The 19,444-nt window shown below is 25.1% G+C and overlaps 2 protein-coding genes across 3 annotated transcripts in view; one reads left to right on the forward strand and one right to left on the reverse strand.

Annotated features, from left to right (window-relative positions):
- LOC103570096 (uncharacterized) overlaps window positions 1-1,925 on the forward strand; it is a 30,438-nt gene extending 28,513 nt beyond the window's left edge. The window contains exon 16 of one of the 2 annotated variants that reach the window (XM_053740957.1): window positions 261-1,924. In XM_053740957.1, the coding sequence (XP_053596932.1) occupies window positions 261-397 (137 nt within the window). In that variant the 3' untranslated portion in view covers window positions 398-1,924. Of the gene's footprint in view, window positions 1-260 lie in introns of both variants that reach the window. The other variant, XM_053740958.1, reaches the window with a different exon arrangement.
- Window positions 1,926-5,263: 3,338 nt separating this feature from the next.
- Window positions 5,264-18,860, reverse strand: LOC103570095 (sialin). The gene is made up of 8 exons (XM_008547701.3): window positions 18,497-18,860; window positions 10,102-10,352; window positions 9,772-10,023; window positions 8,163-8,247; window positions 7,693-7,910; window positions 7,413-7,562; window positions 6,064-6,196; window positions 5,264-5,820 (listed from the first exon to the last, which is right to left on the reverse strand). Exons 1-8 carry the CDS (start codon window positions 18,519-18,521, stop codon window positions 5,366-5,368), a joined length of 1,569 nt encoding a protein of 522 aa, XP_008545923.1. The 5' UTR covers window positions 18,522-18,860; the 3' UTR covers window positions 5,264-5,365.
- Window positions 18,861-19,444: the final 584 nt, after the last annotated feature.

Genomic DNA, 19,444 nt, shown 5'->3' on the forward strand with positions numbered 1-19,444 from the left:
AACTAAATATTCCTAATATCTAATAAATATAAAGCTTACATAAAAGTATAAGTGTATTCAATCGATGATTTAAACATACGGATCCAATTTATGATTGACATGATTCCACTACGACGAATGAGATTGATATTACACTTAAAAAAAAATTTTTTTTTTTTAATTTAATAATTTTTTTACTCAATCGTTTAATTAAAAAAAAAAAAAAACAATACATATTTTAAGAATAAGTATAAAATTAAATAAATAAATGTATTTTCCAGATTGCAGAAGAGGTCAATCTCTTGTCGTGTGGGCTATAACTGAAGGCCGTCAGGCAGCCCGTGAAATAGATCAGGAATTGACACACTTTACATCTCTACCTGGTCCCGGTGGAGTAATTGTAAGTGTTTTAGCTTGAGAATAAACAAAAAAAAGATCTTCCCATTTGGATAAAATAATAAAATAAAATTTTACTTTTTTTTATAAAAAAAATAATTGTTATTTTAATTATCTACTATATAATTTAATTTGGTTACAAGTTAAATAGTATCAGTAAAACTTTAAAAAATAAAAAAACAAAAAAAAAACAATAATTAAAAACATCCAATTATTTATTACAAACATAATTATCAAAAATATTTAAAAACATTTGGCTGTGTAATCAATAAAGCAAATCAGGTCACACTGAATTTAAATAGATTTTTGAATCATATTAAAATGAAATATGCATGTCAATGATTATAATTACGATTAGTTACTATAATTACAGATAATTATTTTCAACGATTTAAAAAGATGATAAGTAATTACATTGTTTAATTATCTAAATGTTGATTACTATCTAACGATAATCATATCAACAGTTACTGCCTTATAGGGCTATTGCTTTTCGTCAATTATAATGAATAATAAAATAATAAAAACCACAATAACAATAATTAAAACAACGCCTCTATGGTAATTTGAAAATAACAAAATTTACTGCAGATAAATTTTTTTTTTTTTTTTTTTAATATCTGAACTTCTATTCCACTCAAGGGAGAGAAAGGGATCTAAGATACAAAAGAGGATATTTTTGTGATTTTTTTTTTGCAGAGTACGTCTTCTATTAAGATTCTTAAAACTTGTGACACTATTAAGCAACATTTCAAAAATATTCTGCTAAATTTTCATAAAAAAATATTGAAAAATAAGCCAGTGGTAGAGGGGAGAGACGAGTCACCTCAAAAAAAGTCTCCATGCCGTAGGCAGGATAACTTATGACTGTCTCATCTGAAGTCAAAAAACCAAAAAGATTTCTTGAGTACATAAGTTTATCTTGGATTTGAACGAAGGTATATACAAACTCATGTACTAAAGAAATCTTTTTGGTTTTTTGATTTCATATGAAGTAGTCATGAGTTATCCTGCCTACGGCATGTAAAATTTTTTTGAGGTGACTCGTCTCTCCCCACTACCACTGGCTTATTTTTCAATATTTTTTTATAAAAATTTATCAAAATATTCTTGGAATGATGCTTAATAATGTCACTAATTTTTAAAATTTTAATAAAGAAGGTACTCTAAAAAAAAATCAAAAATATAGTCTTTTTTTTTTTTGTATCTCAGGCCCATTTCTCCCCTTAAACGCTGCACTTAAATTTCACGAACCGGAATAAAATTTTTTAATAATTAAAAACGCTTTGTTATTAAATAAAAAATATAAAAAAAAGTGTAATTAGTTTAGAGAGTGAGATTCATTTATTTATATATCTTTGTACACGCATATAGAATACATTGATAATGTTTGATGCGTAAGAAGTAAAATATATTAATTATTATTATTATTAACTATAAATAGTCTTGTTACGCTATCAATTAATTCCGAGTTTTTAAATATTGATAAAATAAATTTATAAGCTAATTAGTTGACAAATTAGTTATACAATTTATATATTACTCTAGTTCGATGTTTTTTTTAAGATTTCATTTTTTTTTTTTAAATAAAAATGTATTAGTTTATCTTTAGAATTTTCTTTAATTACGTAGGTCTTGAGTATTTAAATATGCATACCTTAATTTACTTTGTTATTAATAAGTATACGTTATAAAAAAAAAAAAATATTTTATTGCTACAAAGTAACGCTACTTTTGTTTTTGAATAAAAAAAAATGTATATCATTTCCTTTTATTACTTTTAATAGTTTTAAATAAGTCGTATTGATACAGTAGATATGAAGTATAAAAAAAAAGTATAAAAATTAAAATGAATTAAAAACCGCTTATTGATTAATTTATTTAAGTAAAATAAATATAAAAAGCTAAACAATTTATTATCAATTAAAATAATAAGATGAAATACGTAATATTATATTTAGTAGATAAAATTAATTTTTCATATAATTTTATTCTATAAAAAAAAAAAAAAAACAATACGTTTGCCTAAAATTTATTAAATAATGTGTATTGTCATTATTATTATTTTCTTTGCATTAAATATAATACGAAGACAATAAAATTATATTGAATGTTAACAATCTATTAACTTTGTAATTTTATTCCCAGATAAGTAACAATGCAAATAAATTTAGTCCTTACACGTTCATTACTATTCCAAGACAGTAAACATCTTTTTGTTTATTTATATCTACCTATTTTGATTTAATGAAACATAAAAGTAATACATAAGACAGAAATTGTGTATATTTTAGTGTTTTTGGAATGGGGACACATATATGTCTATATGACTTCAAGTATCCAATTTTTGAATGGATTACAATAAAATACTACGTTTTTATTGCAGAGTAAATACAAACTATGGTAGAAAATAAAATTTATTAAATGTATTTACTTTTACTTATTTATAATACTAAATATTATAAAACTCTACAAAATAATTATGATCTGAAGTACAACACAAATGAACATTACATGGATCCTGATTAACAAATCTTATTTCACGGAAAAAAAAATATTGTTCCTTGAACGATCTAAAGTAGGGGAGTGTGGGGTCGTCCCGGTCAGCGGGTCTCCCCGGTCACCCAAATTTTTAAAATTCTATCATATAATAGATTTTGAATTTATTTTTATTTTATACTCTCATTGAATTAGAGGTAATTAATGAGCCCTAACGTTATAAATTAATTACTTATTAATAATAAATGATAAATAAAAAATAGATCGACTTTTGATCTAAAAATCAAGGACATTATCATAAGGTTTTATATATATTTTACAAGAAGAAAAGTCTTAAGTTTTAGTTGACCAAATAAAATTTTAATTTGATGAAATTTCAGTAATACGACTTTAGATTCTTAATTTTTGATTTAAAATTAACCATGACCGGGATGACCCACCAAATGACCGTGACGGGTCGCCCCGGTCAAACTTACAATTTTTTTAATTCATCAAATATTTCTATTTACTTTTATACTTTCATTTTTAAGGATGTGTCTTTGGTTCTCTAGATTGCATAGAATAAGGTAAAAAGTCCGTTTTATGATCTAATAAAGATAATTCGAAACATTTTGAAGGTTTACTTGTAAGGTGGCTGGGGCGATCCTACGCTCCTCTATAGCAGCTCGTAGATTGTTACCACAACGATACGTAAACTTGTGGTAAAAATAAAAATATCGTATCGTCCCTGTAACTATCTATTAGATAGCTGTGAGCCCTATACGACTTTCTGTAATCGTCATCTCACACGCCACCGTCTAACTTAATTAAACATCAATTTGGCGCCTATTTTCAAATATAACAATTCGAGTTCATTTTTTTATAAAAATTTGTTAACTATCTATAACTTCACTGATTATTTACCTAATAATCAATCTAATAAAACTGCTATATATTTCAATTGTGAAAATTATTTAAAAATCAATTTATATTAGTTTAATTAATTAAATTCATGTTATATTTAAATATTTATGTATATATAATCTCAAAAATTAAAAGATATATTTATATTTATATTTTAAATTTATTTAGACCGCAAATGATAAATCAGTTTTATAAATCATTTTATTTAATCAAAATTATTTATTAATGATAAAGATTTCTAAACGTGTGTTAGCTCAGAACAATACGGTATAGGTCTCAGAGTTATCCCCTAACTAAAAATACTCATTAAAAAGTATTGAAAAAGATAAAAATTGAATTCTTTTGAATACTTTCTATACCCCACGGTTTTTATCTGGACATAAATTTAATACTTTTCAATCATATTGAATCCATGAATAATATAAGAATTTCTAACCTTCCGAAGAATTGAAAAACATTCAAAAGAATTGATATTTTCAATCTTTCTCAATACCAAAATAATTCCATATTTCGGGTTAAGACTTGGATAGAAAAAGATTCAAATGAATTGAAATTTTTAATCTTTCTGAATACTTTTCAATAACAAAATAATTGCACAGTTCGGGTTACATGTGGGATGGAAAAAGATTCAAATGAATTGACATTTTTGAATCTTTCTGAATCCTCCTCAATACCTAAATAGTTCGATAATTCGGATCGAGTGTAGATTTGAAAAGAATTAAAATGAATGGACATTTTTGAATCTTTCTGAGTCCTTCTCAATACCAAAATAATTCCATATTGGAAGGTATTGAAATGATGAAAGATTGAATTCCTTTCAATACTTTTGAATTCCATTTTAGGAATTACAAAGTATTCAAATGATCAAAATTTCAATTCCATTCAATACTTTCCAAAATCGTCGTATGGATTGAAAAGAATTGAAATAATTTTCAATCCTTTTCAATGAGTATTTTTAATCAGGGTCTACCGTATTGTTGTCAGAACGATACAGTAGATCCTTGCAGTGACAATCGTTATTAGATTAATCTAGTAGATAACTATTGCGTATTGTTACTGTAACTATACAGTATACTTCTCAGAACAATATTTTTTTCTCCGTGATATTTTCAACTTTTGCTGTCAAATTGAGAGCGAATTCGGGCGGCAAATTTCAGGTAATTTCAACATCAACTTACCGTCAATTTCAAGCTGAAGTGGTCATTAAGGATTATTGTAAATCGGAAAAATTATGTGGAGACAAATATCCCTGATTAATAAAAATGATTTGATCCATGTTAAGTGCATATCTATATATTAGCCGATTCAAATTGTTTTAAATCATTTCAAATTGTTTTGAATTATAGCAAATAATTGTTTTTAATCAGGGGTCTCCTTTATGCGTGAAAGGGTTAAATAAATACAAAATTTTTTTATTTTTTTATTAAATTAATTTTTTTTAGTATTTTTTTCACATAAATTTTGATTTATTTCAAATTGTGATGACATGTGTATTTACATTTATAAATTGCAAAAAGAAAAAAACACAGTTATTTATTTATGTGAATAAAAATGATTTAAAATAGTATTTCAAAATAATAAAAAACAATCAGTCCGATGATCTTTTCTCATTTAGTGATATAACTTCTTCATTATTTTTCGAATCATTATGATCAATTTTTTTTAATTGCGGTATATTATTATTGTCAGGACTATTCCATTTTTGTAATTCACCCGAACCAAAAATAGCAAATGTTATTGCACCGATAATATAAGTTATTGATAAAATCCAAAAAACAATAGACCATTGATGATAGGTTTGATTTTTATAAGTCAATTGACCGACCATAAAACTACTTAGATAACCACCTAGTGAACTTAGTGTATTGGCTAATCCAAATATAGTACCGGAAAAATTAGGAGCAATATCGAGACCATTGCCAAGGTAACCAGCAGTCACGGCACCATTTATTGTTAATGCTATTGTAAATATTACAACAGATATTACTCGATCACAACCAAAATTTGCTTGAAGTATCATCAACAATCCTGGTATTAGCACAGCTAAAAATAAAATAAATAACTAATGATTATAAATAATTCAATTGCTAACCCACATTTTTATTTTTTTTTTATTCATTGTCAATCTAAGGTAATAAATTGTTAAATAATTTATTCAAGGCATGAAATGAGAACAGTTGACGATTATTTTAACTGAATAAATGAATAAATCTGGAGGTTGAAGTCATGTTGTAAAAAATAATAAAATAAAATGAATGAGATTTATTATTAAATAAAAATATTTACCAAATGTAGTGAATATTTTTCTGATTGCGGTAACTGAAAGTTTTCCTGAACGACGGAGATAATCTGCTAATGTTGATGTTGCCAGTGCGAAAACATACTTTCCTATGTAAGGTAGTGATGATAAAAGTCCATTCTAAGAAAAAAAAAATTATTATTTGATATTAGACTTACTAATTTTGAAAAATGAATGAGTTCTACTAAAATTGAAAATTTTAATCTTATAATTATGGGCTTTAGTAAATTTGAAGTTTTATTAAGGGGGAAAAGGGGTCTGAGATACAAAAAAAAGAGGACATTTTTGTGATTTTTTTTTTTTCAGAGTACCTTCTTTATTAAAATTCTCAAAATTTGTGGCATTATTAAGCATCATTTCAAGAATATTCTGATAAATTTTCATAAAAAAATATTGAAAAATAAGTCAGTGGTAGTGGGGAGAGACGAGTCACTTAAAAAAAAGTCTCCATGCCGTAGGCAGGATAACTCATGACTGCCCCACCTGAAATCAAAAAACCAAAAAGATTTCTTTAGTCCATAAGTTGATCTTGGATTTGAACAAAGAAACAAACAAAATATTCATTTTTGAATTTGTGGTAAAGATGCAATCAAAAAATTTTTATTTTTGCCAAAAATTGCTCCTTTTGGTTAATTAAAAAATAAGTAGTTATTAAAAAAAAATCCTTCGTTCAAATCTAAGATAAACTTATGTACTAAAGAAATCTTTTTGGTTTTTTGATTTCAGATGAGGCAGTCATGAGTTATCCTGCCTACGGCATGGAGCCTTCTTTTAAGTGACTCGTCTCTCCCCACTACCATTGGCTTATTTTTCAATATTTTTTTATAAAAATTTATCAGAATATTTATGGAATGATTCTTAATAATGTCACAAATTTTAAGAATTTTAATAAACAAGGTACTCTGAAAAAAAAAATCAAAAAAATTTCCTCTTTTTTTTTGCGTCTCAGACCCCTTTCTCCCTTAAATTGAAGACATCATTAGTAATATCAACGATCTAATTAGCAAAGTGTCTAACTGATTTTTTTTTTCGTAGGTGATTATGTTCAATTTTAAGATACTAGTACTCAGTGAAAAAATCATTTGAGTAACCTTGACAAAAATACTATACATATACTAGATATGGAATTGATTTTTAGATGAAAAAAAATTTTTAACTTCCTCTTTTTCGCATAAATGAAGGATTTTTTGAAATAGAGTTAGACCATTTGCTAATTAGAACGTCACTGTGACCTTTTATTCAAATTCAATGATTATTCAATCACAAAATTTTTTCTCTATTCAGGATTTTTGTTAAATATATCACTAAAAATATGAGTATATAAAAGATAACATACCGCTTTAATATTAAAATTTAAAATATATTTAAAATAAGTAGGAAGTTGATTAACAACAGTAAAGTATCCAAAGACACTGCATCCGTGAGTGATGATAATCGCCCAAACAGGTAGTGACGTAAAAATACACTTCCAAGGAACAGCATGCACCTGAAAAAAAATATCAACAAAATGATAACAATTTTACATCGAAATTATGCAACATCTTCATACTTCATGAATAAATGATATCAGTAATCGGAATAAAAATAATAAATAAATGACTAAGAGTTATTTATACCTTCTTTGAAGACGTTGTGCCAATAGACTCTTCAATAAATCTTCTCTCTTCATTAGTAATTCTCGGATGTTTTGCTGGAGAATCATAGACAAGAGTAAACCAGGCGATGCTCCAGATAATGCTTATTCCACCGGTCAGATAGAAAACAGATTCCCAGCCAACTGATGCTATTAGAAAGCCGCAGATTGGCATAGTAATTGCAGCACCAAGTGATGAAGCTACAAAACAATAAAAAAAAAAAAAATCAAAATATCAATATTAATATTTAATAAGTTAAGGTTCAATTTATCTATGTGGTACTTAAAAATATTACACCCATATTTAAATTCTATTTGATTGATCTAAATTACACTGATCTCATGGCTCGTTATAGTATTTTCCACCAATCAGAATGATGGGTCAACGATACAGTGTGTGAGTGTGATGGGCATTGATGACGGATAATTATTGTTCATTATCTTCCAACTAACCCATCATATTTGAGATGAACTTGCTTCTTTCTGTTGGAGGAATCCAAAGGGATGTCATTGGATGTATAGCTGGCCAAGTTGCACCCTAAAATTTTTTTTTTTTATTAAATATTTTACATGGTCTCTAACTAGGGTGAGAAACTTCACACCTTTATGCACTTTTTCATTAAAAAAAATTATGAGCTCTCCGTACCGACCGATTGACGGGAATTCTTATTAATATTTTTGGACTTTTAATAGTCTATAGGATCAGTGTACTGTTTTTGACCAGTTTTGAACACTTGAAAAATTTTAATAAAATAATTTGTAAAAGACCCATATATATATTTAATTTTTTAAATGCGTACAAAGATACTTTTATCATACTGTTACAATGGAAATTTTATTTCATACTTTTATATTAATTAAAATGAAGTATTAATTGGCCAAAAATGGAGCAGTGGTTACAAATGATACTTCTGTCTAATGTACAATATAAAAACCGTGATTATTTGAGGTAAGAAAATTTCATTTTTAAAATCTTGTGAGAATAGAGTAGCCTTGGTTAAGATATCCGATTCAGTTCAATAAAATTCGCTGATAAATTTCTGATCAAATCTTCTTGAAATGAATCGGAAATTTCTGATTGAAATCGATTAAAATAGTCTGAATAAGAATTGATGAATTTCGATCGGAATCCAATAAGATTTCAATCGGATTCCATTGGATTTCTTAACCAGAGACATCTAATGCTATGCGTTCGAGGTGTGAAATAACTTCATCTCTTTTTTTAATAAAGTATGCATAAAAAAAATATTTAATAATAGTAATATTCTATTGATGATAGAAAATTACATAACAACTAAAAAAAGTTTTAAGAAACTACACTAACGGTATTATTTCCGGTATCTTAACAAGTCAATAAAATATACCATGAATAAAATAAAGCTGGTATATGTTTGTAAGTGTTTTTACTCGTTTTTTATTCTGCACATAAAAAAAAAGATTTATTGGCGCAAAAAATGTTTACTTACCTCAAGAAATTTTTTGCATGAGTCGAAAAAAAAATATTTTTCTCGTCTGAAAAAATTTTCGTTTTCAAATAATAATGCAAAATATTTCTCGCGCCAAAAAATTCTTTTTTCTATGAGGATATTTTGCCATTTGTCGTTAATTACATAGAAAAAAAAATAAGTGCTGCAACTACAGGACGCAGTCCTATGGGAGTAACAAGATAAAATCCTGTTGTAGCAACAGCATAAGTAACAAGTTTTATGGACCAATTTTTTTGTCAGTGTAATAAAAAGATTTCAAAATTTGAAAAGAAATTCAGTTTGGAAAAAAATTCAAATTTTGAAAAAAAAAAAAATATTTTTTTGCAGTCTTATACTTTGTGAATATTCAGGCCCGCGCTTGCGCACGGATTTAGTCCTGTTGCTCTTACAGGATGTGTCCTGTTGCTGTAATATGAAAATCCTATTGCAGCACCTATTTTTCTTCCGTGTAGTAGATAACAAATTACGTTATTATAATTTCATAAAGAAAATTAGTTTTTTTTTCTTTTATTTTTGGATACATGAAGAAATGAAAGTTTTAAAAAAAAAATATTAATGTATAATAAATATCATACCAACATAAAACCCAAAATAATTCTTAGACCAGCAACAAATTTATACCCAAATGTAGCAGAAATTGGTGTGAGAAGAGTTACAATACTTGAAATAAGCATTGAGTATCCAAAAACTCTTTTAGCACCAATAACTTCAGCCAAACGTCCTCCTGGTAATTCAGTACAAATATATCCCCAGAAAAATGCACCCAAAATAAAATTCACTTGATATTCATCCCAAGCATACCTCGTTTGTGATCTTTCGTCAGGTACCTGATATATATTATCACATAAATTATTTTATTTATTTTTATTAAATATTTTTGAATTTAAAAAAAAATAATTTCTTACCCTCTCCGTTACTTGCGTTACATTATTTATATCGTCAATATCTTCTAAGTTTTTAATTGTTCTGTTATTAATAGCAGTTGAAAGAAATGCTCCCGAGCACTCATGGTTAACATCAGATAAATTGGAATGTGATGTCTTATTTGGAATTACCATTGCAACTATTGCAATTGTTAAATTTACTCTTAACATATAATTGAGCATAAAGCCGAGTATCACCATAATATTTAATACTTGACGACATGATAATCGATCTGTAAGTAATTATATTAATTATAATAATTTAACTGTGATATAATTTATTTAATAGGGTGGCCCGAGTTGAAATTTAAGGCATACTTTGAACCTAAATGAGCATTGAAAACCTACATTACTTTTTAGGACATAAAGACTTGAAATGAACCTACAAATTAGACCTACACAGACGTAAATTGTAAGACGAACGTAGCTAGACTTGATAGAATGAAAGACTTAAAAGGAATACTATGAAAAGGAAAAATTGTTAAATTCGTGTACTGGAGAATTTATGCAAATGATCAAGTCATCTCTTTAGTGGGCTAATGATACCCAAAGGTTGGGTCCCACAGGCAGCTTGGGACTAACAGAAGGTCGATTTAAAAAATTTAAAGGCTGGCAAAAAATTTATGCAATCCAGCGATTTTATAAGGAGATTAATGACACCTAAGAGTGGACTAGGGCCTAGAAGCAGGTTGGGAACAACAGAGAGTCGGTTTAAAAGATTCAGAGTTCGTATGTTTCATGATATATGTCTTGGTAGGTCTGATTCATGCCTTAGTAAGTCTAAGTTGGTTCAATTCAAGTTTTTACAATTATCACGTCCTTGAAAGTCTGAATTCACGTGCAATTTTTTACAGTGTACATGAAAAAAAAATGATGCTCAAAATTTTAATAGTTTGTAGTTTATTTTTGACTTAAAATTAGTATACTCGATACTAATATCAAACCAGGATCATTATATATATATTACAAAATGGCTATTATTTATATTAAAATTTGATACGCATAGAAGAGCAAAATTTGTAATTTCGTATATTAAAATTAATATGAAAAAGAATCAATAAATTGGTATCTACAGTTATTACTATTCAAATAAACATAGAAAAATATTAAAAATGAGGAACCGAAAAATTAGTAAACGTACATATTAATATATAAAGATTTAGTATACGAATTTTTCATTTTATCATTTACCACTTATTCGATTTATGTATATGATAAATTAATTTATAATAGTGAATAAATAACATATATTAATTATTATTCAATGGGATAGAATTTATAAAACAAGAGTTAAAAATTTTCGGTATTTTTATGAGCAAAAAATCAGTATCTAGTATACGAATTTTTCATTTGATCATTTACCACTTATTTGATTTATGTACATTGTAAATTAATTTATAATGATGAATAAATGATATTTTAAGCAAATAATTGATCAGTGATATCGAATTTAAAAAATAAAAGTTAGTGACTTTTTCAATTTTCGGCTGGAAAAATCAGTATCTAAGATAGCAATTCTTAATTTTACCAATCATTACTTTTTAATAGATTCTGCCATAAATTAATCAACTTTCACTAATAAGTCACGTATTGTACCTAAAAGTAATAATATTTACTTACTTTTTGAAATAATTGATAGTAGTTTTTAGGAATCTACAAAAATTAGTAAACTACTTTGCATTAAGCACATAATAGTACTAATTATTGATAACAGATTCGGCTTTTTACTATTATTTACTAATTTTTAATATTCTATTTTTTCCGTGTAACAGTTGCAGCATAAACATTAAGAATTTATTTTTTTCGATACAATACTCTATATAAATATTATTTTTACCATGGTAAAAAAAGTCAATGTAATCTTAAGGAAAATTTGAAAAGTTTATTTTTTCGAGAGAATTGATAAGAAAAAAGTGAAATTACTTTAGCAGATTTCTCAATAAACTATCAACTAAAAATATCTAGATATTTTCGTCGCACTCATACAGATTAGATTTACGGAAATTATTCGAAGCTCTATAAAGTGCTAATAGCTACAGCAGTGATATCATGGGAAGTTTTCAAATTTTCATAGGATCTTATGTTTCATATGATAGATTACTATCAGAAAACATAAAAACCCTCTGATTCTCATGATTTTTCGATCGATTTCTATGGGCTCCATAGAGGATATCCGCCTGAGTTTTGTTTGCCAGTGAAACCATAAGAATGTTGGCAACAGCTTTTTTTACCGAGTTCATATAATAAATTAATAGATAAAATAAATATTATTAAAACGTTTCGTCTATTGGATTATTGCCAGTTATATTAATATTTATAAAACATAAATTATTAAATTTAATTGACCAATTCAAACATCATAATTAAATATATATATATATATATATATATATATATATATATATATATATATATATATATATATATATATTACTGATTATGAATGAAGCCCATTGAAATAATTGTCAGTAATGAAATGATGATAATAAAAATAATTGATATAAATGTAGACCAATTAAGAAGATGGGAAATTCATAGAAAAAAAAAAGTATTAAGTTGGCTGTCTTTAGCTATTTAACATCATCTGTGTAATAAGTTTACTGTACATCTACCACTAAACTTTTTTATATCGTTTTCTCTTTACATATATATCTATTAATAGTTGGCAAAGCCTCGTAATGTGTTTAGGGCCGAGGCCAGTTTTATTTCTGATTAAATCTGATGAGAACTTACTATTACTTCTGACCGGATGAAGAAACTTACAGGAAGTTGTAAACCAATTATTCTATCAGTTAATTTTTTTTTTTTGTTTTTTTAATCATGATGTGTTTATTTACAATTGAGGTATTGAATACATTGTTGTTTAATGTAAGTACTATACTAACTGTGTAACAGTTTTATGATTATCAGTTTATACTTTAACGGTTTAAAAATTTTTTATTTGAAATTCTTTGAATATTAAAACAACGGAATTTTTTTTCCGCTAAAAAAATCGAAGATTTTTGAAAAAATTCAGGAAGTTATTGTTTTTTTAAATATTTGATAATTTAGAATTTTTAATTTAATTATCAGCAATGTTGGTGATGTAATTATTTTTATGATGATTGTGTAACGTGCTAATATTAACCGTGTAATTGTCAGTAGTAAATTGTCAAGGATGAAAAATATTTCATTGTCACTTTTTTGTTTGGATTTATTTTTTGAATTGCGGATTCTATAGAAATAAATTCTGCGGTATTTATGTTTTTTTAAAAACAGTTGTATAGATATATTAATTAAGTAATTAAGGAAACAATACTATTTTTTGAATGAAAACAAACTTTAAAATTATTATTATTTATTTATTTTTTTTTTCAAGTTTTAAACAGCAAAAAAGTTGTGGATTAATTTGTTTTGACTATAAATAAATTATTACTTAATTTGTTGTTTTGCTAAAATTGTTTATTTATAAGTAGAAACTTTACTTGCATAAATATTTTGTAAACAGTAAATAAATTCAAATAGATTACATTTTTTTTTAAGATTAAAAATAAAAAAAAAAATTTTTAATTTTGTAAATTTATTCATAAATAATATTAGGGTGTATAACTTTTTTTGATTAAATTTTTACAATAATTTGTACAAAAAAAAAACAATATTTTTAACAAAATACATATTTTTAAGAACTGCTAGTGTGAAATTTGAAAAAAATCAAATTTCTTTTGCATATTTCGATAGTCTATCCCGTATGAAAAAACAAGATATGGTTAAAATATATAAAATCATATATGTCTGCAACAAAAAAATATATGATATATTATACTGTATATTATAAAAAATCATCGAGAGATTTTCGCCGATTTAATATAAAAGTATATATTAAAAAAAAATATTACAATTGATATTTTATTTTTTAAATTATAAAAATTACTATAACTCGGAAACAATAGACTTTAGCGACTTGACTCATAGAATTTTTTTTAAAGGAAATAAAATTTCCTATGAAATTTCCATTCAAATTTTTGGTGTGCATTCATTGGTTTACGTTCTGCAAGCCAATAAAGGTCAATTTCATAGGAAAAATGACTTCCTCAGCGGTCACAAGTGAAACAGCTGGAATTACAGCTAAGTTACTATGGGCACTTTTGAAGAACACCAAATGCTCTACAATTTGCGACCAAACCCGCATTGATATCATAAAACGCAGCTGAGTATTAGAAAGTTAAAAAAAAAGTAATTTAATTTACGTGTATTTTAAATAGGAAATTTTGGAAGTCAAATGGGAAGTACTTAGGATTGGAATTAAGAGCTCAAACTGGGCAGGAATTTTTGTTTTTGCATGAAAAACAATATTTTGCTTGATGAGCAACGAAAAAAATACTTTCGCCGGAAACGAAGCACCCTAATATGTATATATGGGTACATTATATATTCGCATCAAATTAACTAATTTTGAGAATTTTATCTGCAATTTAAAGAGTATATTAAAATTTAGATCTAATTTAATTGGAGTGGGTCATACGAATAAGAAACTTTTTTTTCAATACACAATATGAATATATGTTTTTATATATGATCAGAATGTATTTTTTCTATATGATAGAAATATATATTTTTATGTATGATAAAAATATAGTTTTTGTATATGACAAGAATATATATTTTCATATATGATGAAAATATACTTTTGTATATGATTGCCAGATATATTTTATATATACTGAACATATACGGACTCGTATATGATGAATATTATATTTTTTAATATAAAAAAAAATATATCAGAAAATATAGTTAGATTCGCCACATATATTTTCTGATATTTATCATATATCTTTACATATATTTTGACCATACATGTTATTTTTATACGGGATACCTTTAAGAATAAAATACTACAATTTCGAATGCATTTCTCAAATAGTTTTTTTTTCTTGAGTTATAGCCATCTGAAGAGCAGCCGCTTATCGGATCTCGAAAATACATTTTTAAAAATTGTTGCAGTTATAACTCATTCGAATTCATTTCTGATTGTAATTTCCCATGTAAAAAAAATTGTTGAAAAAAGGTTAAAAAAGTGATGACTATTCTAAACATTAAAACGTGACACAATGACGAACTTTTTTTAAACGATTTTTAAACTTTTGACAATACACAGAAAATAACAATTGACTCAATACTACAAAGTAACATTTTTCTGTGCAAAATACGTTCAGAAACAACTAATTTTGAACTATTTCTGAACTATTATATTTATTGATTTTTCTCTTGAATTTCAAAAAGTTTAAAAAACGTTTAATAAATGTTCGTCGTTGTGTCACGTTTTGAAGTTTAAAATAGTCAACACTTAAAAAAATCTTTTTCAACAATTTTTTTTTTTTTATACGGGTTATTACTATTTTATTTATTTGAATTTATAAAAATAAGTATCAATATTTCTAGTAAAATAATTGATTAAAAAAAGCATTATCATTATGATATTTCGATTATTTTTAGTGTAACAATGAAATATTTAATTTGCTGTCTGAAAATAAATAAAATATATTTATTATATCGTAAATAAAGACTTTATGGGACAAACTCACGGACCGAAATAAAATATGAAAAAAGGATCAATAAGGTCCCTATTCCAAGAACTGCGTTTATATTTTTGTGACCTAGATTCTGTGTAGTGAAACTGATGAAAGGGATATCAGGGTCATATCATAAACTTTTGAAGGGTATTGTACGATGTATTTACAATAATGCAAATGGCCTGAGTGAAGGACTTTTGCCAGTCTACCCATACCTGATAGGGTCAAACCAGCTTCAACTTGATTTATAATATATCACAAACTTATAAATTATTTTGCTGAATATAATAGTTAAGCTAATAAGATTATATTCGCATTTATTCAGCTACCACTTGATTGATACCATCAAATATCTCATCGTATTAATTTTGTTTTTCAAAAACAGGATCTTGTTCTCCATTCAAATTAATCAAAAATATATCAACAATGGTATTAAATTTTATGAAAAGAATTTACTCATTGTATTTTAAATTTTTGTAAATTTTATAAAACGACTTTTGCACAGTAACAGATACTATTTTAAAGGATTACAAGAATATATTTCTTCTATTGTTTATTCAGATATGTAAAAATTAAAAAATATAAATTTTAATTTTTTTTACGCTTTTAGTTACCGGAATTTGTACCATAAAAAATTCATAAATTTAAAAAAACAATAAATGCATTCATAATATTTTTGAATTTTTAATTATTAACAATAAATAAATTTTAATAAAATATATATGTATTACTCTTTTGTGACTTGAAAATTGTTGTAAATTCTGAGAAAAAAATTCATATTTAAATTTATTTAAATTTTTATAATTACAAATAATTAAAAAAGAAGGAAAAATATCGCAATTTATACATTTTTTTTTGTAATAATTTTACGTCAACTCAGAGTAAGATTTATCTGGTTTTTATCGACTCGTCTACTGATTTAATATCATTTTAATGATTTAATAAGACTATTAAAGTGAAATGAATCATTCATTTATTAATTTTATTATTATTACTGGTTCCTCTATGCAAAAATTAATCTCGCTTAATTTTTTTTAGCTGTTCATCTCAGTCCAAAATAATATTTAACGATATTAAAATATTATATATAAGACATGAGATACTGACCGATATACTTTTAAAAAGTGAAATATTATTTATTCAAAAATTCATTTTAATTATTCAGAAAAAAATGATTTATACAGAAAATCATGATATTGAGACTGAAAATTATTTATTTATTAATGTAAAAATTTGTAATTGCCAACAAGAAATTAATTATTTTCCCAGTTAAATATTTAATCGATTAAAATAATTATTTAATCATGTGTACTGCATGTTGAAAAAAATATATATTATTTTCGTTGAGGAAAAGTAGACCAGTATGAACGGGATTTTTATTATCAGATACTTAGGTCAGTCAAAGGATGCATTCGATATTATCTTAATAATTCCAATGCAAAACAATTTATTGTGCTCTACATTGCAAACATATTTTTAATTTATATATTTTACATTTAAGAAAATAAAGAGTCGTTATAAGATTTAATTGTTAAATTATTTTTAAAAAATAAGTCAGTTCTCGAAAAAGTTTTTTAGCGAAACGCATTCTTTAATAATAAAAAAAAAATGTTATAGTAATAATAATAATTTATGAATTAACATTTTTAATTTATGATCACTGTTGCCAATTTTAAAAAATTATTTATTTTAAATTGGAACTGCAATAAAAAATATTTTAGAAAAAAATTTAATATTTTCCTTTTTTCGTAAATAAATACTTCAGAAAAAAAAGTAAAATAAAGGAAAGAAACAAATTAATGTGTATTTTTTTTTTGTAATGATAATTATAATTACCTACTCAATGACAAAATTATACACGTACCCATTTTCTTTCAATGTTAAGTCAGACAAAGTACTTTCAACAAATAACAAGAAGATACCAAGCCATTAATCACGAATGATAATAAAACACCTTATAAAACAATTGATAATAATTAACTAATAGTGATAACTTTTTTTTTTTTAATCATTTGGTATGAAAACATCAAACACTTTTTTTTCAAACTATCTTATAGTTACTAATGATTAATGAGTAATTTTCAAATTTTAATGAATAATTAATTATGAAATTATCTTAAAATTTTTTAGAATTTTTACGGTTGAATTTTAGTAAGGAAAAACAAATTGTACTTTTAAAAATAGATAAGTATAGTAATTACTAAAGTAATTAATTTTCGGCGTAGCGATAATTTTTAAATAAAATTACTTGTAGTAATTGATACTATTGTTGGATACAGATAAATTATTCAAGAATAATAAATAGTAAAACAAGTAGACATAAGTTCAATTGTCTGTGCAAGCAAAGACCTTCAGAGGTATTTTAAAAATAATTAAGAAATCAGTCAGCAAATTAATTAATAAATTAACAATGGATCTATCGAATCATTTACAATTGTCAACCTTAGAAAAAATTATAATAATAATGGTACGTATTGCTTGTACACTTTTTAATTTTATCAAAGAAGGCTAAAAAGTATATATATGTATATATATATAAATATGTAACACGGTAAAGTTTAAGTGTTAGAGAGAAATGTCGCGTGGGATATTTGATGTGTGAAGTGAATGCAAAATTCTTACAAGAATTTAAATTGCTAAACACGGAACTGCAATCACTGACTTTGAAGTTTGCACTGTTCTGTGTCATCGAACTATATATATACATATATAGATCCAACACCAAACACTAAATTTTACAATTAAAATATTTGAATTATTTAAAAAAAAATTTTTAATTTTCAAAATTTTTTTTATAATTTTTTAAAATAATTAAAAATTCTTACCTGTTACACTACGAAGTGATGCCATGTAAAATAATTAAAAAAAAAAAAAATAATTTAATCACAGTTATTTTTTTCTTGTTTATAATTAACACTTAATACTTTGAAGTTATGAATTATATTAATGAAATAAAAAAAATCACTGCAAAATATAAATGTTAAAAAAAAAAAAAAATTAAAATAAACTAAATTTAAATAGTTGTTATATTTTTTGATAATGCTCTCGAAATCATCAGCAATAGCACAAGCACGCGAATAGGATATAATAAATATGCCAACTTTTGCACAAGTATTATATTAACAGTACGAGAGTCAACTACTAAATAAACTGTGAGCCGGCTGCTAGCATGTTTTGTACTGAGCCCAAGTTCTTATATATCAAGAGACTAACAGAGGTATATATACAACATACAAATATAAGGAGAAACGTCGGCGTACAAGACTCAGTGTTATATATTATATTGGTGAGAAGAGAGAAGATTCCGATGTTGTTGTATTTTATTCATTACTTTAGTATATATTATAAAAAAAATATATATGTATATATATAGATAGTTGAATAGTTTAATTAAAATAACGTTAGAAAGATAAATCATAATTTTAATGTCTGATGAACGGACACTACTGTTGAACTCAAATATAAATTTATATTTTTTTTTTTTTTCACAGACTCATATATTTCGACATTGTCTTCTATTAGACCTTTACCTTTCTTTTAATACTATACAATGATATAATTTATAACGAATAAAAATCAAGCTGACCTATAACTTCATTTAACTTTCTAATAGTAATTAGAGTGAACGAGTTGAAGAGTTTTTAATTAAAATTTAATTTAATTTAAATATTAGGCTTTTATTTTTTAAATTTTATAAAAATATATTTGCAATAGGCTAAATAATTGCTTTATTAATTACATACAATCATGTTTAATTATGTATGATTGTATGT

Source organism: Microplitis demolitor, chromosome 7, assembly GCF_026212275.2.
Source record: "Microplitis demolitor isolate Queensland-Clemson2020A chromosome 7, iyMicDemo2.1a, whole genome shotgun sequence".
Taxonomy (NCBI): domain Eukaryota; kingdom Metazoa; phylum Arthropoda; class Insecta; order Hymenoptera; family Braconidae; genus Microplitis; species Microplitis demolitor.